Source organism: Hyperoodon ampullatus (genome assembly GCF_949752795.1).
Source record: "Hyperoodon ampullatus genome assembly, chromosome: 2".
Taxonomy (NCBI): Eukaryota; Metazoa; Chordata; class Mammalia; order Artiodactyla; family Ziphiidae; genus Hyperoodon; species Hyperoodon ampullatus.
This window is the reverse complement of record NC_136915.1, coordinates 158,595,190-158,621,879: the sequence shown is the minus strand read 5'-3', so window position 1 is coordinate 158,621,879 and position 26,690 is coordinate 158,595,190. Positions and strand designations below refer to the sequence as shown.

The 26,690-nt window shown below is 41.6% G+C and overlaps 1 protein-coding gene across 1 annotated transcript in view; it reads left to right on the top strand.

Moving 5' to 3' along the window:
* Positions 1 to 9,237, top strand: part of LAMC1 (laminin subunit gamma 1) — a gene marked incomplete at its 5' end in the record, with an annotated part of 121,041 nt that extends 111,804 nt beyond the window's left edge. The window contains 6 exons of the mRNA XM_079696558.1: positions 813 to 962; positions 1,229 to 1,343; positions 2,769 to 2,968; positions 4,487 to 4,645; positions 6,875 to 6,974; positions 8,877 to 9,237. Of these exons, the coding sequence (XP_079552684.1) occupies positions 813 to 962; positions 1,229 to 1,343; positions 2,769 to 2,968; positions 4,487 to 4,645; positions 6,875 to 6,974; positions 8,877 to 9,133 (981 nt within the window). The 3' untranslated portion in view covers positions 9,134 to 9,237. The remainder of the gene's footprint in view (positions 1 to 812; positions 963 to 1,228; positions 1,344 to 2,768; positions 2,969 to 4,486; positions 4,646 to 6,874; positions 6,975 to 8,876) is intronic.
* Between the last annotated feature and the right edge of the window lie 17,453 nt (positions 9,238 to 26,690).

Here is a 26,690-nt window from a genome sequence, read left to right as displayed (position 1 = left end):
TACGGTAGTAGAACTTACTGAGGTAAAAAAAAATCCTGTGGTTATTATAAACATTAAATAGCAAAGACTCCTTTAGTGATAGGAATAATCACTCCTAAATCTTGGATATAAATCCGAATTATAATATATTTGGATTAATTAAAACAGACTACACCTAGGTCGTTACCCTGGTTTTGAACAAGAGAGAAATAAAAGAATGGTTTAAATGAAAGAACTATATCAGGATGCTTTGGGGCAGGTAAAATATTTAGGGATTGGTAGTATTTTATTTCATCTGTACTCTAATCATGAATCCTCATACCAAGTTCTATATAAATGGTGTATTTTTTACATTAAACTTGCAATTTATTAAGTTTCACTTTTTACATCTGAGGTGTTGACTTCATTTTTACCATAAAGTTTTAGGTCTCCTCAGACGTGTACATACTGTATGATTCCATATATGTGGAATTTGACAATAGGCAAAACTAATCTATGATGATAAAAACCAGACCAGTGGCAGCTGCATTGTTGGAAAGGTGGGTGTGGAAATTGACTGGAAAGAGATACAAGGGAATTTCCTGGGTGGAAATATTCTGTATCTTGATTGGGGTGTTGGTTACACAGGTGAATATATTTGTCAAAACTCATCAAACTAAGTGCTGTGCATTTCACTATGTGTAAGTATACCTCAGTTTTTTAAAAAGGCCCATAAAATCTTGACCTGTGCTATTCTTTTAAAAATATTCTCTAAGTATAGAATTACTAAGCCTACCTTTTCATCAGTTTAGTTGTTTTGCCTAAAATATGATGATCTTACTTGCTTTTCATAGAATGAGGCAAATAAAATAAAGAAGGAAGCTGAGGATCTGGATCGTCTGATTGACCAAAAGTTAAAAGATTATGAGGACCTCAGACAGGACATGAGAGGGAAGGAATTTGAAGTAAAGAACCTTCTGGAAAAAGGAAAGACTGAACAGCAGGTTGGTTTGCTTTGCAAGTTGCTTCGTTTCTTGAGGCAAAAATTGAAACTGCCTGACTGTAGGCTGTGTCTGTGATGTTACCACAATTGCAGAAGAAACAAAACACATGAAAAAGTATTCAGAGGAGGGCCTTATGCTGATGCCCAGGCCTAACCTGCTGTATACTGGCCAGTGTCAGGGTGGTGGCTTGTAGGTGCCTGGTCTGTTAGGAGAGAGAAGGGCTTTACCTTGGAGGGTTTGTCCTCTTATCTGCCACGTGTTTGCAGACTGCCGACCAACTCCTAGCCCGAGCTGATGCTGCCAAGGCTCTTGCGGAAGAAGCTGCTAAAAAGGGACGAAATACCTTACAAGAAGCCAATGACATTCTCAGCAACCTGAAAGGTATGAGAGGGTCAGATAACAGGGTAAATTTGTATGTGTCCTTCATTAGGGTGATTCTCTCTCTTTTGTAAAAAAATTTTTACTATGAGACTTTCTGAACACATACAGCACAAGAGATAATAGTGTAAGAAATCCCATATACCTGTCATTCAGATTCAGCAGTTAAGATTTTTACTGCACTTACTTTATCCCCCAACACCTGCCCTACCTTTTTAAAAAAAATTTTTATCAGTTAATGCATATAAAAAGCCAACAATTACTGTTTTACGCATCAGCTGATAGTGCTTTATTTTTTAATTGATTAATTAATTTATTTTTGGCTGTGTTGGGTCTTTGTTGCTTTTTGCGGGCTTTCTCTAGTTGCAGCGAGCGGGGGCTACTCTTTGTTGCGATGCGCAGGCTTCTCATTGCGGTGGCTTCTCTTGTTGCGGAGCACAGGCTCTAGGCGCATGGGTTTCAGTAGTTGTGGCACTTGGGCTCAGTAGTTGTGGCTCACGGGCTCTAGAGCACAGCCTCAGTAGTTGTGGCGCACGGTCTTAGTTGCTCTGCGGCCTGTGGGATCTTCCCGGACCAGGGATCAAACCCGTGTCCCCTATATTGGCAGGTGGATTCTTAACCACTGTGCCACCAGGGAAGTCCCTACCCTACCTTTTTTTATGGTAAAGTATTTCAAAGAAAAATACCAGTGCTCATGTCATCTTACCCCAACATTCTTAGGTATGGCAGCCAAAAAAAGATATTGCCTGTAACCAAGATATGCCTGTTTAGCTGACTTGTGTTGGTAAATGGAGGTTATCTTTAATTTTCTCTGCCAATTGCATCTCAGTCTTTATATTTTCTTTCCTCACCCAAGATAAAAACGAACTGTGCTCAATTCACTGTGTAGCCTTGGATTCACATCTGATAAACATAAGCTCTCTATATACAGAAGCTTTATAGGATAATGGTTGAATGTATGGGCTTTGTGTCAGTGGGTTTGGTTTAGAATCCCTGATCCACCTCTTACTTACTGTGAATCCTTGAAAAAAATTACCTCTTTAATCCTCAGTTTTCTCATGTATAAAAATGATTCAATGCCTGTGTCACAAGCACATAAAGCTCTTAACTCAGTACCTAACACTTAGTAAACACTAAATAAACTGCAGCCTTTTGATATTGGTTGAGGTGGAGGTGATGGCATACTCAGCTCTGCATGAAAATAAATGTTTCAAGTGAGAATTTGCCTTCCAGAAACAGGTGTTCATTCACATGAATCTTCCATGTAGATCTATGTGCTTTGTTCTAACATTTCAGTCCATGCTGTTTTTCATTCTTTTCCCCTGACTTTCATTGTTCATAAAACAAAATCCAGTGGCAGCTCCCTGAAAAGTTCCCTTTTGGCTTGTTGAAAGTTTAGTTTAATTGCATTCCTTGAACCTGTTTTAGATTTTGATAGGCGAGTAAATGATAACAAGACGGCTGCAGAGGAAGCACTAAGGAGAATCCCTGCCATCAACCAGACTATAATCGAAGCCAATGAAAAGACCAGGGAAGCACAGCTGGCTCTGGGCAATGCTGCCGCAGATGCCACCGAGGCCAAGAACAAGGCCCACGAGGCGGAGAGGATCGCCAGTGCTGTCCAAAAGGTGTGCTCTCCCCTCTTGTCCGAAACGAAGCCTTTGCTCATCTATTCTCTAGTCATTTTCCGGTTTCTTTCCAGACCCCCAAAAGCTCTTGCAAATTTTTTCCTCACCTCCAGTAAAGTTATATTAAACCATCCTTGTCGTTCATTTTCTTTTACTAGGCATTAGAGCAGGTAACCACACTGATTGAAGAGGGAGTCATTGAAAGGGTCCTTTACTCTAAAATTTCTACTGGGTCTCAGTGGCAGGGTCTGAGTTGTTGAGGAGGGGGGTTGGCTTCAGTGACCCATCAAGCTCCTGCCCACAAAAAACAGATTCTTTCTAAGTAAACACAGTTCCTTGACATGAACAATTGATATTTTTTCCATCTTATATACAGTGCCAAGTCAGTACAGTTTTTAAGACCCCCTATTAAGCATATTGCCATATCTAAGACCCACCTATTTAGAACTTTTGAAGTTACCAGTGGTAGGATTCTTTCTACTCATCTTAAAGAATAATTTCTCTAGGCTGGCTTTCTCCTACTTAAAGATAAATCTGTTTTATTTAAAGGAGAAATTGGAGCTGATTCTAAACTTATGTGTTTGGAAATCACACACATTTTTTAGTTTCTTGGATTAATTATATTTTATAAAATATATTTCAGAATTATGGACTTTTTGTACATTATGATGAACTGCCAAGTATCAATAGACTAAGGCTAGCTTTGAATAGAAAATTATCCAAGCGAAAGAGTCTAATCAGTACAATGTGGTGGAAAGTATACACCATTTAAATGTTGCAGCTATGTGACCCCAACTAAAAATGGCAACGATAGGGCTTCCCTGGTGGCACAGTGGTTGAGAGTCCGCCTGCCGATGCAGAGGACGCGGGTTCGTGCCCCGGTCCGGGAGGATCCCACATGCCGCGGAGCGGCTGGGCCCGTGAGCCATGGCCGCTGAGCCTGCGCGTCCGGAGCCTGTGCTCCGCAGCGGGAGAGGCCACAACAGTGAGAGGCCCGCGTACCGGGAAAAAAAAAAAAAAGGCAACAATATAACAGGAACTTTTTTTTTTTTTTTTTGCGGTACGCGGGCCTCTCACTGATGTGGCCTCTCCCGTTGCGGAGCACAGGCTCCGGACGCGCAGGCTCAGTGGCCATGGCTCACGGGCCCAGCCGCTCCGCGGCATGTGGGATCTTCCCGGCCCGGGGCACGAACCCACGTTCCCTGCATCGGCAGGCGGACTCTCAACCACTGCGCCACCAGGGAAGCCCAGGAATTTTTATTAACAGGATTAAACAAGAGGATACAAATTAAAGTGCTTTATAAAATATAAAATGTTATGTTAGGTGGTAATGTTATTTTTTTCATTAAATTTGTAGCCCAAATAAATGATAACGTAATTCAACATATAGTACAAATTATTGCCCTGTTCTTTCTGGATCATATTTTTGAACCATTTTACAGATTATAAAAGGAGTGGCAGCATACTTTAGAAAAAGGGAAACTTTTTTTCATTAGGAATTGTTTACTTTGTGCCTAGAATGCTACCAGCACCAAGGCAGAAGCTGAGAGGACTTTTGCAGAAGTTACAGATCTGGATAACGAGGTGAATAATATGTTGAAACAGCTACAGGAAGCAGAAAAGGAGCTGAAGAAAAAACAAGATGATGCGGACCAGGATATGATGATGGCAGGGATGGTAAGTGATTTTTGCATGTTTGCTAATGGGCAGAAAGTGAAGGGTGTTTAATAATAAAGATCCCTAACTTGTTGAGAAGAGTCTTTTTCATATTGACTTCTGTTTTTAATTGTGTTTTCTGGTCAAGAATTGGGTTAGTAACTTACATAGAAGACAAAGAATTTGGATCTTCTGCCAGATTGTTGCACAATAGTTCCTTCCCAAAGGTACGCTCAGTTAAAAGCAAAACATTGTTTTACACATTTGAGATTTTAGGACATTTAAAAGTATGTCTTTATATTTTTGAATGAGTAATTCATAGGTGGTATAAAATCAAAAAAGAACAAAAGCCATGCAGTGAAAAGTTAATTTCCGTCCTCCTATTCTCCCAGCAACTTGCTGCCTAAAGACAAAGACCAGTTTCTTGTGTAAAAGGACATTTTTGAAGATGACAAAACACACCAAACTTACATCCAATTTGATTTTTCACTTTTTGTGATGATGTGTATACATAGCCCTGTTTGTAACAAAATTGACTTGTGAATGCATGGCCCAACAAAGGACTAGGTTCCGTTTTGTGCTATATTTTGCTTTTGAAAGACTTTGATGGAGTCACAATGGAAATATTCCTTTACAGTTCAATCTGATTATAACTACAGCAATGATAGACATGAACTTGTTTAATTGTGGACTTTCAGTGCAAGGAAGGGACCCTTCTTCCACTCCTGCTAAAAATCACACCCTTCACTGTAGATCATTTTCACCTTGGGATGGAAAGAACTACTAAGCCTGTTAATCTAGGTAAAGAAGTCCCTAGGGAAGTGATAACAGGAAGCATCGTGTGCAAATACCTTATTTTATTATGCATTTTTTTGTTGTTTTGAATTGTCCTCATTTTCTATAGCAAGGTATGGCTCAAGTGGAAATTCCCATATAGTAAAAATGTGTATATTTCATATGTGCTGAGGGTCTCTGGATTTTATGTTTTAATACAGTTATAGAAACATTAGATTTAGAGCCTGTTGAAGGAAAGGAAAAGATATGTATTCTCTATGAGCTTCAAAAAAGGGTATGAATTCAATGAAAAGGGTAGAAAGAAGATGCACCTTTTGTTCCTTTTGGTAAGTAACTTCTAAGGAGCACAAGGCACCCTCATCATATATACTATCGCATTTATATTTAAATATCAGTCCTGAAAGGCCAACATTGTATCATTATTGTTGCAGTCTGTAACCTGTTTTTTAAGGGAAAGAGTGAAGGCTCACAGTTGTTCCTGGAAGAGGAGGCTGCAGACAGCAGGTTAAATGTAATAGTATGGCCATAGCAGAGTCCTTTACAGCTCTGCTAGAACACTCGCAGACAGCCTGGGAAGGTGCAGTGAGAATGGCTGCAGTTTGAACAGAGGTTAATCGTTTATTTGTGAAGGTTTTTTCCGTTGCTTTCTTTTTCTTTTTAAAATTTTCACATTGTTTCTATCCAAACATTTTGTATTCTCTTGACCCAAAAAAGCTAGGAAAAACAGTTCTGTGGTAGGAAGCTCAAAGCTACTCGTGTATATCCTGACCAGATTTATTTGTGAGAGCATCTGTTTTCTGATACTTAGACACTTCCTCTTCCATTGCCATTTCCTGTGACTCATGCACAAGTGTATTTGTTCAGGTTTCATGGAATTTTCCCAAATATTTTTACCTTTGGTTGATTTTTTAAATGTAAATTGTATTGCCCCAATTTGTATATGTGTATTTGTGTGACTGCATGGGGAGAGGGAGTTTTAGAAGAATGTCACTTAATTATGAAAAATTTCTGAGAATAGGACATTTCTGACAATCAAGTCTCTAAGATCATCCCAGAGGACATGTTTTGGTTCTAAAATGGTAGTTTTTATGCTCATCCTTAAAAAGTAACTTGTTTCTGCTTGATGGGTTTTATTATGAATACACCTCCATGTGTTTTTGAGTGAGAAAGTGAGAAAAGGAGGTAACATTGATCTCTGAAATACAAATACAGTCATTATAGGCATACTGACTGCCTCCTTATGACTATTAAGTGAATTAAAAATAGCAACATCCTCAACATGAAGATATGACCAAAAAAGAACATCTCTACAGTAAGAGATAATAGTTTCATGAGTTAGAAGAAGGGAAACCATCTGAAAATTAGATTTGTTGACTCATTGGGGAAAAGATACTTCAAGAAGATAAAAATGTATCATCAAGACTACTGTATCATTTATCCTTTTTTCCTGTACAGGCTTCACAGGCTGCTCAGGAAGCTGAGATCAATGCCAGAAAGGCCAAAAACTCTGTCACCAGCCTCCTCAACCTTATTAATGACCTCCTGGAGCAGCTGGGTAGGTAACCAGAGTCTTGTTAGGCAGCCTTTGAATTCTTTGTACTGTTCTTGGGATCTGAGATAGTTGACTCAAAAGTAGATACTACAGTGCAAAGACCATATGAACTGAATCATGACTTTAAGTTGTATTAATTCAACGTGTACTTACTAGGTCCTTCCATGGAATCTGACTTAGTATTGGAATCTGACCGTGGTCTGAGGACTTAATAAAATTGTGAAGATATGCTTCCAGCTAGGGTGGCTCATTTATGGTCAAGGTTTATGGTACAAGCGAACAGTGATTATTCTTAGTTCATCCTGCTGGCAGAATGTCTTTAAAGGATTTAAAGTGAAGGATTTCAATGACAGAATAAAAGAACACTTTAAAGGATAATCGATTAAAGGCTAATTGGATGAGGTGACAGTTTTTATGCCAAAAGAGAGAAGGCCTTCTTTTTGAAGGAAATATAAACATATTGAAATGTTCCTTTAATCCAGTTTGATATAGGGAGCAGGCCTCATTATAGGGCAGGTGTACTTTGTCACCAGCCTCTATTATAAAGTTGTAATACTCTAGCCAGTACAGCTTTGTAAGCAAGGCACTCTATTTTAATGTGATAGCCTTTAAAGTTTGGTTTTGGTCAGTGTTTTGTTTTGTGGGGGGTTTTTTTTGGGAGGTGTGTGTGATATTTTTATCTGTCTCAATTTTCAAGAATAATAAATTATGTGCCATCAGATGGATTTTAAAATGAAAGTAAGCTGGAAGGGGTAGGTTTTGTGACAGAAAAGGTTGTATTTTAAAGTTAGTCAGACTTGGGTTGGAATCTTTGCTTTGTTGCCTGTAAGCTGTGCAAATTTGGGCAAATTACTTAACAGCTGAGAACCACTGATGTCAAATGATCTGGTGAGAATTTAATCAAGTACAATATGCATAAAGTGCTGGTCGTTGTGCAGCTGGCTATCTGCTTTCGTTTAATATAGAAGTAGTTCCTTTCAAAAGGACCTCTTTTTCTTGCTAATTTTAAAGCGAAGCTTTGGGGCTTCCCTGGTGGCGCAGTGGTTGAGAATCTGCCTGCTAATGCAGGGGACACGGGTTCGAGCCCTGGTCTGGGAAGATCCCACATGCCGCGGAGCAACTAGACCCGTGAGCCACAACTACTGAGCCTGCACGTCTGGAGCCTGTGCTCCGCAACAAGAGAGGCCGCGCTAGTGAGAGGCCCGCACACCGCGATGAAGAGTGGCCCCCGCTCACCGCAACTAGAGAAAGCCCTCGCACAGAAACGAAGACCCAACACAGCCAAAAATAAAAATTAATTAATTAATTAATTAATTTTTTTTAAAAAGTGAAGCTTTGCTGAAATTATTTCAGCATTTCAACCCTGGCCATTTTCCATAGGAGGGCTCCGATAATAGTGTCTGACTCTTGGGAGCAGGACATGACTCCCAGAAAAACCCAGTTTCCCTGGAATTGAAGAGCTGAGGGCTTAGGGTTCTAGCGTAAAGATTTTTATGTTCATTAGAGGGCACTAAAAAGACACAAGGATTACATATATAAACGTGAAAAAGGTATTACACGTTACCAGATGACCTTCAAAACCACAAGTGAGGCTTAAGGTCTAGGACATGGTTGTTATACATTTAGAAAACATTTCACAAAAACCGTCTTCTCAGGAAAAAAAAAAATCCAGCCCCAATATTCATTATAAGCTCTAACCCATCCCTGCTAGATTAGGTCAGTGATTGTACTTGCTTTGCATTGTTAATGCCCTTGTATGACAGGCATCAAGTTCTCAGGCCACTTTTTCATAGCGACAGCTGCTGGGCTTCCTTTATAAAAACGTTGGTGGGGATACTTGTGGAGTGATGTTATAATTCTCACTGAATGTGTCTGTCCTCTTCTGTGTCTTTTCTGACTCAACAGGGCAGCTGGACACAGTGGACCTGAACAAGCTAAATGAGATTGAAGGTACCCTGAACAAAGCCAAAGATGAAATGAAAGTCAGTGATCTAGACAGGAAAGTGTCTAACCTGGAGAATGAAGCCAGGAGGCAGGAGGCTGCCATCATGGACTATAACAGAGACATTGAGGAGATCCTGAAGGACATCCGCAACCTGGAAGACATCAAGAAGACCTTACCCTCTGGCTGCTTCAACACCCCGTCTATTGAAAAGCCCTAGCGTCTTCCTTTAGGGAGCCACTGTGAGGCCACAGAGTGCCTTAACACCAAGATTACATTTTTCAGACCCCCACTCTCTGCTGCTCTCCACCACTGTCCTTTTGAGCCAGGAAAAGTCACAAAGTTTAAAGAGAAGCAAATTAAACATCGTGAATCAGGAACAAAGGGTTTTATCTAATAAAGTCTCTCTTCCACTTAGTGGTGGTCCCTTAGACCCACCTTTCCCTTCTGAGTTGCATAAGGACGTGGCATCCTGCGTTGCTGTACAGTGGCTTAAACCCTTCGTGGGAACCGTTGTGGGCCAGGGCTGAGCCAGTAGCCCTCCCTTTCTCGCCGATGCCAACAGAACCTCCTCAGTCTCAGTACTCTTGTTTCTATGAAGGAGAAGTCTGGCTACTGACAGTAGCATTGTGATGGCCAGTATATCCAGTCTATAGGTAAAGAAAATGCATCCACATCTCCTGCCCTTCCTCCTTTTAAGCAAAAGGAAATACACATCCTGTGCCAAAGGTATTGGTCATTTAGAATGTCGAGAGCCATCAACTGTTGTTTTAGCTATTTTGAGTTTAGGACACTGAGCCATCCCACGGGTAAGGATGCAATGATTTATGACAGCCTCCAGGAGAATGTGAGACTGCAGAAGTAGGCTGAACATTTTCTCAGATGTTAATAATTGACTAGGAAGATAAACTTTTTTCAGATCTTTGGGCAGCTGATAATTTAAATCTGGATGGGCAGCTTGCACTCACCAACACACGTCTTCTCTTCCTATAGATGGAATTTACGCAGAAGAAATAGGGATATGATAACCACTAAAGTTTTTTTCAAAATCAAACTAATTCTTAGAGCTTTTTTAGAATATTAGTCTTGGAACTAGTGTTGTTACCTGGCAGAGAACGGGTGGTCCTTACGATCTTGACAAACAAAACAAAAGAAAAGCCTCCTTGTCCTAGTCTTTTCTAGCAAAGGGATAGAACTTAGATGCAACTTGTATTGTCAGGATCCCACATATCCATTTTTCTTCCATCGGGGAGAGATGAAACATTTGACCCTTAGCCTCAGTTTTCTCCTGATGTTCCCATCTTGTAGAACCCCTCAAAACACATTGTTTGCCAAATCCTGGTGACAAATACTTGCACTCAGTATTTCACACAGCTGCCAACACCATCTCGTTCCTGCACTTTGTGATTTAAACCCACCTCTAAACCTTCCCTCTAAGCGTAGAGGGAAGACCCTTACATGGAGTTTCCTAGTGAGCTTCTCAACTTCTGACCCTCAGCTCTGTGGTTTTCTTCTAAGGTCACTGCATGACGATTCTCTGCCACAAACCCCTACTTCCTACCAACCCGCTTTCGAGATTCATATATAGCCTTTAACACTATGCAACTTTGTACTTTGCGTAGCGGGGGAAAGAAACTATTATCTGACACACTGGTGCTATTAATTATTTCAAATTTATATTTTTGTGTGAATGTTTTTTTGTTTATCATGATTATAGAGTAAGGAGTTTATGTAAATATACTTGGTCCTGTTTCTAGAATGGCACTGTCCGTTCACTTCTTCACTTCATTTTTCCTCTTCACCGGCACAATGTGTCTGTATACCTCCTTCCCTTCCGTCTGCACTTCTTTGGATTGGATTTGTTCCCTGTTGCTTTGCTCTTCGCCTTGTGTTTGCAGCATGTCCGTTCTCTGACATTCACATCCACCTGCTTTCCTCCACACAGCCACGATAAAGAGGTACCTCGAACCCTCTTCCGTTGCAGTCCTGGTGGTCCTCAGCCACAGCACGATGTTCTTAATGCCTGTCCCAGAGCAGGAACGCCAGCTCGACAGGGAAAGATGGAATTAGGAAAGTTCGCTGAAGGGCATCTTTACCATCCGTGTGAGCCTAGCCAGGAATGAGTGAGAAATGCCCTCTGGCCGTTGTTTGAGCTGGATGGGGTCATTTTTATAAGGGGTGCGTAATTACTTGAGTGCTTGTAGTGCATCAGGGATCATGCTGCAGACAGACAGAGTGGGAGAGGTGGTCTGCCTTTAGTTCTTCCCCTTTCCATCTCCTCCTTGCGTCCCAGAGTTGACTTGCTGGTGTTTTGACCTGGCATCCTCCTAAGCTTCCACTCCATTCCTCTTCTCAGGCCTCTTCTCCTATCGCAGGAGGCCTGGCTCTTTCTTGCCAAGTGTTCACATCAGTGTTTCCTAGCTAGTTCCTCTTTTTAAGTGGCCACATCCTATGAGACATTTTGGTCAAGGTTTCAGGGAAAGGACTGAAGATAGACTGCTAAGGTAGTTTACCCTCTAGCCTATGGGTCAGGTTCACTCCAGTAAGTCTTAGGCCACAGTAAAATTTTGGGGATTTGTTGTTGTTTCTTTTCTCCTTTTCCATCTGTGTGGTATATTTTTAAACAGAATTTTATTTTTAAAATAAAAGTTCTTTATAAGACAATACCTTAATTACACACCTGCAATATAGCCATTATTTTATTGTATAGTTCCAGTTATCTGTATTTTATGTAATAAAATTGACAGGATGGCTGCTGCAGAATGCTGGGTGTCACAGGGAACATACACAGCTGTCCCCTGGAATTTTCCCTCTTAATTCCAACCGTGGCCCTTTTCCATGTGCCTTCACTTTAGCTGTTTGCCTTAATCTCTACGGTCTTGCTCTCCAGGGTAGTAAATAAAATGCAACACTTGGCATTTTTTATGTTAAAAAAACCCAGTATTTTATTTATAATAAAATCTGAATATTTGTAACCCTTTATACTTGGTGTGGCCTGAGTGTGGTACAGAGGATGTAAGATGTTTTAAAAGGTATGATGAAGGGGAAGCGTCTCGTAATGTATTCTTTGGGTTGTTTCTTTTCCTGACAACAATCCGGTATGTGTACGTGCGTGTGTGTGAGTCTATAAATTTATTTATTTATATATTTTTTTAACCCTTCTCAGATTGGAATACTTTGGTTGTGGTCCAGAGGTTTGGCAGATTCTTCCTGTTAAGCTCTAGATACTAAATGTTTTACGTTTTGCAGGCCATACAGTCTCTGTTACAACTGCTCTGTCTGCTGTTGTAGCAGGAAAGCAGCTGTGAACAGTCTGTAAACAAATGAACAGGGCTGTGATCCAGTACAACTATTTACAGGAACAGGCCCGGGCTTGCGGGCTGGAGTCTGCCGGACCCCCTGGTGTAGTCTCCATATTTGAATAGTGACTACGGAGGACTATTTTCAAATTATTTGGGCTTTCTAAATTAGCAGATGTATGTAAAGAGTTGTCTTTCCACCTTGTAAATACACATGTCTTCAGCTAAACTAAAGGTACTTTCGTACTTTCTTTATATGATGAGAAACACTCTCAAACATAATGGAAGAAACAGTAAGTAATGTGCTGGACCAGCAGGCCATCTGGAGGGCTGACCCAACTGGAGTAACTTAAGACCAGATGAAGAAGTTTGGAACTACAGAGACAGCAGTAGGGCTTTGCTCTACTCTTTGGCTCTGTTTATAGCCCTGAGGCTCTGGGAATGACATGCCACCTTCCCAGTCATGTAAATCATTACAGCTGTAACACCTGTAAAGAAGAACCTGAACTCTTCTCTTTAGACTTCCTCGAAGAGAGCTTTAGAGGGCACTAGTTACTAGCTTTCTTACATACCGTGTTCTTAACCCATTTGTAGGACATGATTCAGGTGCAAATATACCTCCATAGTTACTGTGTCAGAGTGATGAGTGGAATTCTAAAAATTTGTTCCTATTCCTTTTGTTATTTCAGAGTCAGCAGTTTCTCCGAAGTTGGTATCAGCATAATCTGATTCAAAATATCTCCAAAGGTTTACCCCTTAAATAAGCATTCTAACCCCTTAATAAATCTGAACTCACCAGACCCACTTCCGTTAAGTTCAAAATAGAATGTCTGGAGAAGACAGGACTCCTGGTGCCCAGGAGAGTCATGAAGTAGAAAAGCAGGTGGCACCTTCCACCTAAGGTGAGGAAGGACCCACCCAAGGAAAGATCAAATCTCTTCAGGCCAATAGTTTATGGGAACAGAAATGAGACGACTGTAAATGTCAGTTAATTTTGCCTGTTCACACTAAGCAGGTTTAATTGAAAATATTAATAGTTGGAGTGAAAAATAAGAACTTTCTGTAAGGAATCTATGTATCTCTCAGAGGCTGCACTCATTCAGGAGTCAACCAGAGTGTCTTCTATTTGTATGGAGTCTCCTAGAATGATTATACCTGCTCTATACCGATAAATGAAATTCTAAGTAAAAATCGTATGCCTCTTAAGAAAGGGAAATATTTAGCAGAAGACCAAAGAAAATCTCAAATAAGAATTCAAATAAGAGAAACCTTAACATTTCAAGTATTAAGACCTCCATGTCTTTGCTTTAACTCTTCTCTGCCCAGAATGTGCTTGCTTTCCCTTCCCCAGTACAGGAAAGCCTAAGGTCAAGGTGTTCCCTACTCTGTTGAAACTGGCCAGTCCTTTGTTCACCACCCCTCTCAGCCTGGTACTGGCCTCCGGCTCGGCCCTTGGTCATGTGTTTATTGGTCAGGTGTGTCTCACCCACCTCTCCTTCCCCCCTTTCTCCTAACCTCTAAGATCAGGGTCTTGGTTACTCCCTTTCACATCCTCAGGGCTAGGAGGCAGACAGTAGTCACTCATGTTGTCTTAAAGATGCAATCAAATCAACCTTTCTCATCCTGTTCTCCCACTCCTGTTACTTTTTCCCTGCTGTGAGCAGAGAGGGAGGTTTATGGATACTTGTTAATTTCTCTCTCTTTCTCTCTCTGTCTCTATCTCTCCTCCTCTCCTTCCAACAGCATTCCGTTCACTCAGCACTCTTACCTAAGGATGGATTTGTAGAAAAATAACCAAAACCACTGTCTTTCACCAAATGGCATAGCACTGACCTCACCGGGCTATGCGGTCAGCAACCAGCTGGTGTGATGCGGTCTACAAGGCCTGGGCCTCTGCACTCCCAGCCTCACACTAGCCATTCCCAACGCTGTGTATGTGTGTCTGCGAGTTTTACCCACAGCCCCTTCTGTAGGCATCTCTGGCTCCTGGCCCAAGTTATAATATTAATTCCTTTTCTTTTTCTCTAACTCCTGGGAATGGTCCTAGTAAATTTCAACAGACTGGTTGGTGTTTTATTGTTTGCTTCCTACCTTGGAAAGCCTTATAACTTAGTCCATAGAGGTATTGCTTATGTTTAATTCAGTATGATTAATTCAGTATTAATTCATAAGCAGAGGTATCGCGTATGATTAATTCAGTTTGTATTTATTTCTGTAAAAAGTTGAGCTTCAGGCCTTTGATCAAATCAGAATGTAACCCTCTGTTACATCACTGTTCCCATGAGTTTACCCAAGTCAGTGTAAGTGCTTCTCTGTAAAAGGTCCCTGGTCATACCTTTGAGGGCCACCCTTCCATCCTCGCATAATCCTTTTTCACCATGGCCAGTAACTGAAAATTCTACGTGAGCCTTAGACTGATGCTTTGGGGGCCCATGCCATGGTGTCTGCCCTAATAACTGAGATCCTTTGTCATCTTGGTAACTTCAAGGCAATCATCAAATTTTGTGCCATGGCAACTTGTGTTAACAATTTCTAGTGTGATTTCATCCTGAATATTCAGTGCTTGGTTTCTAGGATGTATATGGTGCTAATTTTCCTTAATCTTCTCTGTTCATTGATCCCAGACTCTTCTTCCATGGACCTTTCTTTCCTCCTGAGCATGGTTTCCAAGGTGAGATTAGTGCAGAGTAAGCACAAGTCCAGCCAGGAGCAGAAACGTCTGGGGAAGATGTGCTGTCCTAGTGTGGATTACATGTTCCTGGGCTGCTGAGCCAGCGTCCAAGATAAAGGCTCAGGAGAAACAGCTGTGATTTGGGTGATTACATGTTTAGCGTGGTCAGAGAAGGTTGTGTTACAACTTGCTGATCCCTCTTGGCTCAGACAGTCTGCTCTCTGTGCTGTCTCGGTTAGGGTGATACAGAGGCGCACACCTGGCCAGAGAGATGAGTTTTGCCATGTAGATTTCAGATGGGCTGCCTGCCCTCTTTATGTTTCTGAGGGCTCAGACAAGACTAGCACTATGAAAGTAACTCACACTGCATGCCGTATTTTCAAAGGCACTTTCATAATTGATTTCTTTCATTTGCCTCTCATGTGATGACGCTCTCCATTTGACCATTGAGAAAATCGAAGCCATGTTTTGCTTCCCCATCACCCTAGCCACAGTTAGCTGTTGCCTCATTTTCTGTCATGATTTTGATCCATTTTCCTTTTAAGGTCCTCGATTATGTACATGTGTTTTATTAAAACTTCCTCAAATCCCTTGTTTAGAGTGATCAAGGCAGGATTTAAATATATTAGTAACTTGCCCAATATTAAGGAACCAGTTAGCAGCAGAACTGTTACTTGGAACCTGATTGTCCTCAAGCAACCTGGGTCATACACACCTCACGGCTCACACCTCTCTCTCTGCTCTTGCTTTTTCCCTCTTTGTCTCTTCCCTCTACATAGGCTCAGGGTTAAGGAGCATGAAGCTGGGTCACCTAGCTTTACCTAGCTTCCTAATGTTAACATCTGATATATCTATGGTTCACTTACCAAAACTAAGAAATTAATATTGGAGGAATACTACTAACTAAACAGTTTTTGCCTACTTTTAAATACCTTTTCAAGACTCCATTTTAAAAGTAATACTGAATTTTAAGACAGAAAATGAAAGTACTCAACATTAATACCCAAGCTATGGGACAACGGGAGTGTGGAGTCCAAAATAATTGATTTTACCTTCATAATACACTCAAAACTGCCCAATACATAACTTATTCCTAGTTAATTGCAAATAAGTCATTAAACAACTTGCTAAAATGTCAGTGTTTCAAAAGAGATTTTGAAAGACCCATCAGAATGAACATGTCATTCATAATATGACACAAATTTAAGTATTTATTAGAAATAGGAAATTTACTCACAAAGACGGCATTGAAATTTTTTGTTCTTATGACATAATTTCAGACTTAGAGAAACATTTTCAAGAACAGTCAAAAAATTCTCCAATACTCTTTATTCAGATTCCACCAATGGTACCCTTGCTTTTTCACTGCTCTCACTCTTGCTCTCCGTGGAGAGAGAGGGAGAGAAAGAAGTGTTTTAAGTTGCAGACACAATGCCCGTTTACCCATAAATACTTCAATGTGTTATTTCCTAAAGACAGGAAACTTTCTTACATATCGACAGTACAATTGTCAAAATTAGGAAATTCCCATTGATGCAATACTATATCTACAGCCCTTATACAGATTGCACCATTTGTGGTAGGCAGAATAACAGCCCCCCAAAGATATCCACATCCTAATTCCTAGAACCTATGAATGTGTTAGGTTACACAAGGCAAAGGGGAATTAAGCTTTCTGATGTAATTAGGTTGTGAATCAGCTGATCTTAAAATTGAGAGATTATCTTGGATTATCTAGTTGGGCCAATCCTTATACTATATAAGGAGTCTTATAATTGGAAAAGGGAGGCAGAAAAGGAGGTCAGAGTGATGCAATGTGTTAAGACTGCCACTGTCAGCTTGAAGATGGAGAAGGGGGCAGGAGCCAGGGAACGTGGGTGGCCTCTAGAAGCTCAGAAAGAAAGACAAGGGAATGATTCTTCCCTAGAGCCTCCAGAAGGGGACAAAGCCCTGCTGACACCTTGATTTTAGCCCAGGGAGACCCCTATCAGACTTCTAACCTACAGAACTATAAAATAAGAAATTTGCATTGTTTTAAGCCACTAAGTTAAGCCATATTTCCTTTCATCTGGAACAATTCTTGAGTCTTTCTTCGTATTTCATGACATTGACATTTTTAAAAAATACAGACCCTTATTTTGTAGAATGTTCCTCAATTTGGTTTGTCTTGTTTTCTTTTGACTGGATTCAGGTTGTGCACTTTCATCAGGGTGATCGTAGAAGTGATGCTGAATTTTTTTCAGCACATTAAATCAGGAGGCACATAACTAATTACTGGCAATGTTAACTTTGCCATTTGGTTGGGCTGGTACCTTCTAGGTTTCTCCATTGTAAAGTTACTCTGTTATCCTTTGTAATTACTAAGTATCTCACAAGGAGATGCTTTGAGACTATATATCCTGTTACTCCTTATACCTTTACCCAATGATGGCGGCTGCCAAATGGAGATTTTCTAACTCCATCATTCTTTCTATATTAATTGGTGTTAATGCTGTCAGGTAGAGCTTTTCCATCTCTCCCATTTATCTATATCTATATCATATATATTTCTATTACTTTTTTTTTTTTTTTTGGCCACACCGCATGGCTTGTGGGATCATAGTTCCCCAGTTGAACCTGGGCACGGCAGTGAAAACACCAATTCCTAACCACTGGGCCACCAGGGAATTCCTGATTGCTATTACTTTAGATTCATGGATTCCTATTTTATTTACTATTTTGTTCTTGATATTTGTTTTGATCTTAAATGTCCCTTATTTGGCCAATGGGAATACTCTAAAGCTGGCCTCTGTGACCTTTTGATACATCCCCATCATTTTTTGAGCATTATCTTACTTCTGGCACATCAAGACATTACAGGCTCATCTTGTACTTTCCCTGCCCTGATCTTGGAATCCGGCACTTTTCCAGGAGCAAAATTAGGTTTTGTCAATTCTCAAAATGCCAATAGCCAACAACAACAATGATAGCAAAAATAGGTTGCTCAAATGAATGCAAAAACTCTTGAAAATGGTGATGAGTTTTAAGCAAATTGTTCATTAGGCTACCTGATTTTAGGGGACATGGCCTGTTCTCTCCCCATAGATGATTGCCTAGGTTATGCGTTATCAACAAATATTTTTGGAGTACTCATTGCTCGTATAGCCTACCTAGTACTGGTACTCATGGGTTTTACAGTGTGACAAAAGCAATTATTCCTACTTTGGGAAATTTATTTAAGTCAAGGAGGCAGCAAAAAACAAAACATAAACAATACAAACAAAAATAGAGAACGACATATTTCTATAAAGTAGGAATATGTGAGGATGTTGGTAAACAGATGCATAGGGACATTATATATATATTTGTGTGCATGTGTGTGTGTGTGTGTGTGTATGTGTGTGTGTGTGTGTGACCAATGAATGCTCAGGACTGTTTATTATGGGAAGTCTTAGAAGGACAAATTATATGAAAAGGTGTGTATTTCTTAGCTGTGTTGGAGAGAATATAATCTGGGAAATGAGCTTGGAAACACTGACCCAAATACGACAATGCATGGACAGAGAATTCAATGATGTGCAGCTGCATAGTTGAGTTTTCTTCCCATCTATTCCTCTCTATGTCTTGAAGATGTTCTGGCAACCCAGCCCTGTGGTCTCTAGCCCCAAGGAAAACTCATGCCCTATATGGGCATTTTCCATGTTCCAGTTCTTGATTGATTATTGTTGGCTACTCTTAATGTGTGGTGCTGTCATTTCATAAGACCAATGACATCATGGCAAATTGTTTGGTTATTTCAAACTCTCACTTATTATTTGAGGATCTGAAGAAGTGCCTAGTCATTAGTCAGGGCCCAAAGTAGAAAGATCTTGCCATGTTGAGGTCAAAAAAGGTAGTTATCAAACCATTAGTAGTCTATTGATGTTTTATTAGATTCTAAGAAAGGGCTGGCAAAAACTATTGTGGGCCTAATTATGCTCTTTTGCTGAGTGTTATGAGGGTTAAATATGTAATATAATGAGGTTTGTACTCAAGTAGAATCGTGGACTCAGAACTTTTCCTTGAGCAATGGTTTTCAAAGAGAGGCCCTGAGACCAGCAACATCTACGTTGCCTGGTAACTTCTTAGAAATGCACATCCTCAGACCCCACCCCAGACCTACCAAATCAGAAATTCAGAGTTGGGGGGAGAGGGATAATCTGTGTTTTAACAAGCCCCTTCTAGGGGATTCTGATGCTGCCTAGAGCATCAGAGAGTGCTACGCACTGTTCTCGCAATTTTCCCCCTTGTGTTAATCTTTGTTACTGGTATATCCTGTGTGTCTGCATGTTGGACTCAACCAAGCATCATCTTTACTTTCAGCTCTCCTTGCTAGGAAACAGGTTGTAATTGGGGAGAGAGACGTTCAGAATGTGTCTATGCTAATTACAGTGTTAGAGACAGTGTTAACTCTTTTCTGTGCTTCTTAAAACTACTGAGAAACTCTAAGTATTCTGTAACACTGAATTGGTTGATTAATCAAGACTTTCCTCTTTTGGAGTCCAAAGGCCTTCTTAAAAAGTAGGCAGAGACTGATGTATCTATTTTTAAAATCTTTTAATATAAGTATTTTATCTCCCAATTGATTTCTCCACTTTTTATAAGATCTTCTAAATAGTAATTTCTATCCACTAGGTATGAACAGGCCAAAGGGTTACAGGATAGACTAGACTTTTTATGATTCATCATTACCATCCAATGCTGTGAATGTGGTGAGCTTGTTCTGAAGTATAAAGTAAAAGAGAGCCAAATCATTTAATGTGGGTGATTCATTTGAAATTAGGCTAACCAACAAATACACCTAAAGACATCAAAAGAAGCTCAGTTTAAACCTCAGGCCTTACTGAGTGGCCACAGTTCATGGACAACTTAGCTGTGTGCTCTTAGCTAACTAAGCCTCTCAACCTGCCAGTGTTTCCCATAAGTGGGGCTAGCACAACCTTACAGAGTTCTTCACGTAAGTGGGTAAGTATGTGACATTATACAAAACATAGGATAGTCAGGTAAACTAAGTTTTTGTGGGGCCTGAAGCTTGTACAATTTGGGACCTTCCTTTAAAAAAGTATATACAATCACAAATGCAAAAGTAAGGATAGAGCTGGAAAGAGGCCTATAAGCTCCATTACCTCCACATGGGAAATCCACGTCTATGTGGTTACTATATTTATTTTAAGCCAGGGGAAGGCAGAGCAGTTGCTTCCTTCATGTCACTGTGTCATCGGGCGTGTGCATGACTGTACTTCCCTTCCACTGCAGACACCTCAGAGGCGTCTGTCCAGGAGAACCTGTTTGGTGTGCTCACTGCATGACGACAGTGGGTGCGGCTCCGAAGGGAGTGCCTGGCCTCCAGAATGTGCCCAGAGGCTGCAGAATCAGACTTTTGCCAAAGGAAGAAAGAGCGCCCCAGGGCAGGCATTCGTGTTGGAGCAACGGTGGATGACTTGACTGGGGAGAGCCCACACTATCTTCTTCACTAAACCTTTTAATCTCAGAAGTGGAAGAGGCAGACTCTATTCTTAAAGATCACTTCTTAAAATAGAATTCCGTCCACTTCTCTCCTCAGGGAATTATATATAATACCGAAGACAGTCCAATACTGGAGTCATTCTTAGGTGCATTCAGGCCCAAGCCTGCTCTAAGCGTTCACCATACAGAACAGAACGTAAACTCTGGACAGCAAGGACTCAGATCCTCATGTTTCAGCCAGGACTTGGTGCCAGGTTATTTTTATTAGAACAAAACAAAATAGCAAACATAACAAAAACAATGCTATTTTAACGAGTTGAAAGATCTAAACTCTTAAGCTTACCATTCTGAGTCTATTTTTCTGGAGCCTGTGAGATGGTAGAGGACAGGGGTATAGGACAGGGGTCCTCAACCCCCGGTCCTCGGCCTGTTAGGAACCGGGCCACACAGCAAGAGGTGAGCAGAAGGCCAGCGAGTGAAGACTCATCTGCCACTCCCCATTGCCCCCATTACCGCCTGCACCATCACCCCTCACCCCCCCACCCCTTGGAAAAATTGTCTTCCACGAAACCGGTCCCTGGTGCCAAAAGGATTGGGGACCGCTGGTATAGGTTAATAACAGTGTTCTTCAAACTATTTAGGGAGCCCATTTCACTGGGGCCCCAGAGTACCCTGTGGGTATCTGCGCACTTAAGTGGCATTGTGAAGAATATTCTGGTCAGAAAACACTGAGTAGAGCTTCAATGTAGGACTCGAACACCTCAGTTAGTTCCCATTTACCAAAGGAAAATGATTTTTGGTAGTTATAGATCTAGTACTAAAATAGAACCAATGCATGCTCACCTAGCATGCTGAGAGTCTATTCTGTGACTTTCTGAAATAACCTAGGAGAGAGGCTTGCCACCTGTGAATGATGAACACAAATTTATCCAGGACTATGTCAACATCAGCAATCAGGAACTTTAGTTTTTGTTCATATGACATCATTAAATCAAGGAAAGTTTTTGCAAGTTTTCCTTACTGACTCTTGAGTATCTCAGAAACTTTAATGACTTGTCATTCTACAGCTGTGTACTGAGAATCAGCCCTGGGTGAGGCCCTGACTATGTGGTGGGGATCAAGCTGTGTACAAAACAGACAAAACCCCACCCTTATGGAACTCACATTCTAGTGGGGGAGGCATAATAAACAAAAGATGGATGAAATATGTGTTAACTAACCATGTAGCACTTCATATGTTCCAGATACCTTTCTAAGAACTTTACAAATATGAAACCTACAACCTGATGAGGTGAGGACTATTATTATTCCCATTTTATAAATGAGAAAAATGAACAATAGAGAGATTCTATCTTGACTACCTGGTAAGTAACATAGCGGCACCTTGAACTCAGGCACACGGACTCCAGGACATACCTGCATCTCAACCACCGCATCATACTGACTCTAAGTGGCACACCGATGTCTAGTAGGGTCGAAAGGAAAATAATTCTCTATGGAGAAAAATAAAGCAGGGAAAGGGGGAAAGAAAATGTTTAGAGGGTACGGCGGAGCTTGCAGTTTTATACAAGATGGTCCAGACAGCCTCACTAAGATGGCATTTGAGTAAAGGGCTGAACCACATGACTGTCTGGAGAAAGCACCTTCCTGATAGAGGCATGAGAGAGTGCAGAGTCCACAAAGAGGAAGTGGCTATGTGACTGGAGGTGAGGAAGAAGGGAAACACTGAGGGAAAGGGGACTGGAGGTGGGCCAGGATGCACAGTGTAGGACCTTGAGGCCATTACAAGGACTTTGGCTTTGAGAGTGAGATGGAATGCCATTGGAAGCTTTTGTAACCAGCAGTAATGTGGTCTGAGCTATACTGTAATAGGAGGATTCTGGCAGTGGTGTTAAGGTAGACTAGAGGGGGGCAACAGCAAAAGCAGGGAGGCGAGATAGGAGGAGATCACAATAATCTGTGCAAAAGATGAGGGGGCCTGTATTAAGGTGACTTCAGTGGAGGTGATGAGAAGTGATCCAATTCTGATTATGCTCTGAAGGTACAGCAGGGCAGCAAGATCTACTGTGAGAGTGGGAGGAGTCAAGAATGACTTTAAGGTGCTTGGACTGAAGTCCAGAAGGATGGGAAGACTGAGGCATAAGAGGAGCAGGAGGCAGAATATGAGGAGCTCAGCTGTGTGTTACACCGGGGATGTGAACTCTCCATCCAAATGGAAATTTCAATTAGGAAGTTGAATCTGATCTTAAGAGTTCAGGGGGGCTGTGCAAGGAGGCTAAAGATATCAATGTGGAAGTCGTTAGCAGATGTGCTTAGAGCTGAGACTAGCTGAGAAAACCAAGGAAGTGAGTATAGACAGAAAAGAGACGAGGTCCAAGACCTGAGCCTTGGGTGGTTTCTTCTCCATTAGGAGGGCACTTCTGTGTTAAGGGGTCAGAGAGATGAGGAGGAATTGACCAAGAAGGGGTGATTGGTGAGGAAGAAGAAAAGCCACATGAGCATACAATGTCCTAGAAACCAAGAGAAGTGTTTTAAGGAGAAAGAAAGGAATGGTCAGTTATGTTAAAGGATGCTGAAAGATGCAAGAAACGAAGGCTGAGAATTGGCCATTGAGCTTTACACCATGGAGGTCCTGGAAGGCCGTAGCAGGGGCTGTTTCAGCGGAATGGTGGAATGGTGAAGGCTGAGGCCTAATCGCAGTGGTTGGAGGGGTTTCTTGAAATCTAACTGCAGCAGTTTCAGAAGGTACTGGGAAGAAAGAACCCCGGGGAGGGCACGGATAGACAATTTTTTTGTTGTCCGCAAGGGAGACAACTGTAGAAGGGGCAGAAAAATAGGGCGGAAGCTGAAGTGTAGCACAGGTTCAAGGGAGTTATTTTTTTAATAAATTTATTTATTTTGTTTATTTTTATTTTTGGCTGCATTGGGGCTTCATTCCTGCACATGGGCTTTCTCTAGTTGCAGCGAGCGGGGACTACTCTTCGTTGCGGTGCGCGGGCTTCTCATTGCCGTGGCTTCTCTTGTTGCGGAGCACAGGCTCCAGGCACGCGGCGTTCAGTAGTTGTGGCTCGCGGGCTCAGTAGTTGTGGTGCACGGGCTCAGTAGGTGTGGCTTGCAGGCTCAGTAGTTGTGGTGCAAGAGCTCAGTAGTTGTGGTGCACAGGCTCAGTAGGTGTGGCTCGCAGGCTCAGTAGTTGTGGTGCATGGGCTCAGTAGTTGTGGCTTGCGGGCTCAGTAGTTGTGGCGCATGGGCTCAGTAGTTGTGGCTTGTGGGCTCAGTAGTTGTGGCACACGGGCTCAGTAGTTGTGGCTCGCAGGGTCCAGTAGTTGTGGCTCACAGGCTCTAGAGTGCAGGCTCAGTAGTTGTGGCACACATGCTTAGTTGCTCCACAACATGTGGGATCTTCCCAGACCAGGGCTCGAACCCATGACCCCTGCATTGGCAGGCGGATTCTTAAACACTGCACCACCAGGGAAGCCCTGGGAGTTATTTTTAAGATGAGAAAAATCCAGAAGATAAAGAAAAACTGATGACACAGGAGCAAAGGTGAAGAATCCCTTTCCAGGGGGTGGGGTGCTGTCCTTGACAAAGGTGGGGGGGAGCCCTTCTGTTGGCCTGGGATGAGGGATGTGACAGCGGGACAGGTGAAAGGAGGGCAGGTTATTGGATGAGGCAGTAAAAGTGTATGGTAGAGGCTCTCTTCCGAGGGCTTCCACTTTCTCAGAGTCTTGGGAAATAGGTCAGCAGACAGTGACATGGGGAGGAGGTGTGAGAGGTTTGGAGAAAGGGGGGAAGAGAAATAGCCTTTGAGGGGAATGGAAGAACAGGCAGCCTAGGGAAATGGAGTCTGATCGCTCACAACCCCTTGAGGTTAATAAGTATGAATTCAAAATGTGACAGTAAGTTGTGCGTGGGATTTTAGTGGGATTCTAAGGGAGGGATTCTAATGACTGACCATGGCATTTAACATGGGTGAAGGGGGCTGAGATGGCAAGAGGGTGTGGGAGGAGTGTATATGTGGAAGGTTCAGTGGTATTTTTAAAGTCTGGGCACTAGAGAGCCTGACCTCCAAAAATCAGAGGTTGTGATTAGAGATTGGGTGCTTGAAACTGAGGTTCTAGAAGAGGTACAGTGGCTTGGAATGGCAAGGTCTAGATGTGATTGCGAGAGTGAGTAGCTGAGTAGGGTATGTTTTACTAGAGAGTTTACTTGGTTAAGCATCACAATCTTCTCTCTCTTTCAATCCTGTCCCAGTGGAAGCTACCTCAGTAAATTGTCCAAAAGTTTTATTTTTCAAATGAAGCCGAATGAAATCTTTGTTTACTGGCAGCTCATAGGCCATGAGTGAACCACTGTGATTCACAGATGCCCTGACTGTCTGCATCCTGCACCCATACACGTGACTGGGACATTTGGTGGAAATGGATGGGTTTGAATCTCGAATGAACATTAGCATACATACCTGGTGTTGATGAAGTGTACTTGAGTAATTTCTGTAAAGCCAGTGGTTTATGTAGGGATATTTGATTTGCTCTAACCAAGTATCAGATTACTGTATTTCCTTTTGCGGTTGCCATGTGCATTCTGCAAATTGGCCTTCTTTGAAGTGTTCCCCTCTAGGCAAAGAAGTTGAAAACCATTTACCCAGAAATCCTTAATCAGAACACTTAATTGGACTGAATTTTTTTCTGCAATTGATTTAACTGAAAAGAAAAATATCTCAAGAATATAAGCTCATATCAATTATCTCACTAAAAAAAAAAAAGACAACTATCTAAAATTTCCAAGTGAAGTCAGAGGATGGGCAAAAATTTGGCTTACACTGTTTATATTAACTATAGTGCTGAAGAGTAAAAATAATGATTAAGAATGAACAAGATCCATGGGCTTCCCTGGTGGCGCAGTGGTTGAGAGTCTGCCTGCCGATGCAGGGGACACGGGTTCGTGCCCTGGTCTGGGAGGATCCCACATGCCGCGAAGCGGCTGGGCCCATGAGCCATGGCCGCTGAGCCTGCGCGTCCAGAGCCTGTGCTCCGCAACGGGAGAGGCCACAACAGTGAGAGGCCCGCATACTGCAAAAAAAAAAAAAAAAAAAAAAAGAACAAGATCCAAAATCTTCCAGAAACATTATAATAATCATGCTTTAGGCAACGTGGATGACACAGAGAGGGCACCTAATTTGTTAAAGGCATGAATGCCTTAGTCTGCAAAGCGAAAGTGCCATATTTAAGAAAAAACTGTTAGCTGGCGTTTAGTTAGCAATAAACCATATTCAACCACACCATCTATTTTCCTGAGCTTTCTATTTAATCAAGGATTCTCCATTTGCTGTGTGTATAGGAAGTGAAAAATTGAGAAGGCTCTGAACTGACCAGGATAATTCTTTTTAAAAATCTTCACCACGATTACAGTAAAACTGTTCAAGGGCTTTTTTCCTTCTGCTCATTTTAATGGCCTGGGATACTAGATCAAAATGCAGGCCTGTTTTCAGGTGTTTGTGAAAGCACACCAGAACAGGATAAGACAGGAACAAAAGCCTCCACCGCTGGGAAATGGATGCTTCCATACACTATGCAGTGGGTGGGTTTCCAAAGATATGTGTCAGAGCCATGGAATGCTGTGACTAAGGCTGTGCCCGACATGAGCATGTTAGAGGTCTCTCTGTCTTGGAGTAAATTCTGGAGAAATAAGCCCTCACCTATTTCTGTCAGCCCGTGCTTTGGAAGCAAATTTTGAATTGCTTTAAGAGAAAAAGTATTCTGATAGAATGAAGACAGTGGCGGCTGAAGTTTGATCTGACCAAAGAGATATGGAAACCTTATAAGCTGATCCAACAATAATCTTCCCCCATTTTCTTTCAAATTAACCCCAAACATATGCTTTTTAGTTTTATAAGAAATCTTTCCAAGGAGAAGTTCAAGTGGATTTTCAGCTACCCAGCCAATTATTCTAATTGTCATTATTCTAATTCTAAGACATGGAATTTATTCTCAAGTTGTTTGGTTGTGTGTGGTATGTGGTGAGGTGTGTGTGTGTCTGTGTGTGTGTGTGTGTGTGTGATTTTTAAGAGCATGTTAACACTAGATCAATCGAAAGAGAGAGGCATAGAGAGAGCTTCCTTTCTGAGGACGGGCAGGATTCATGCCTACAAAGGGAGCCTAATAGCCTGGAACACTGAGAACACATTTTCAGGACATGCTGAGGTAACCAGTTTAAACTTGCCAAGGGATGCTTTTCCATTTGGCTCACAGCTATTCATTTATATTGGTTCTGACCATCCCACTCATTTTATGTTTAATTCCTTATTCATTTTCAGATCTTTC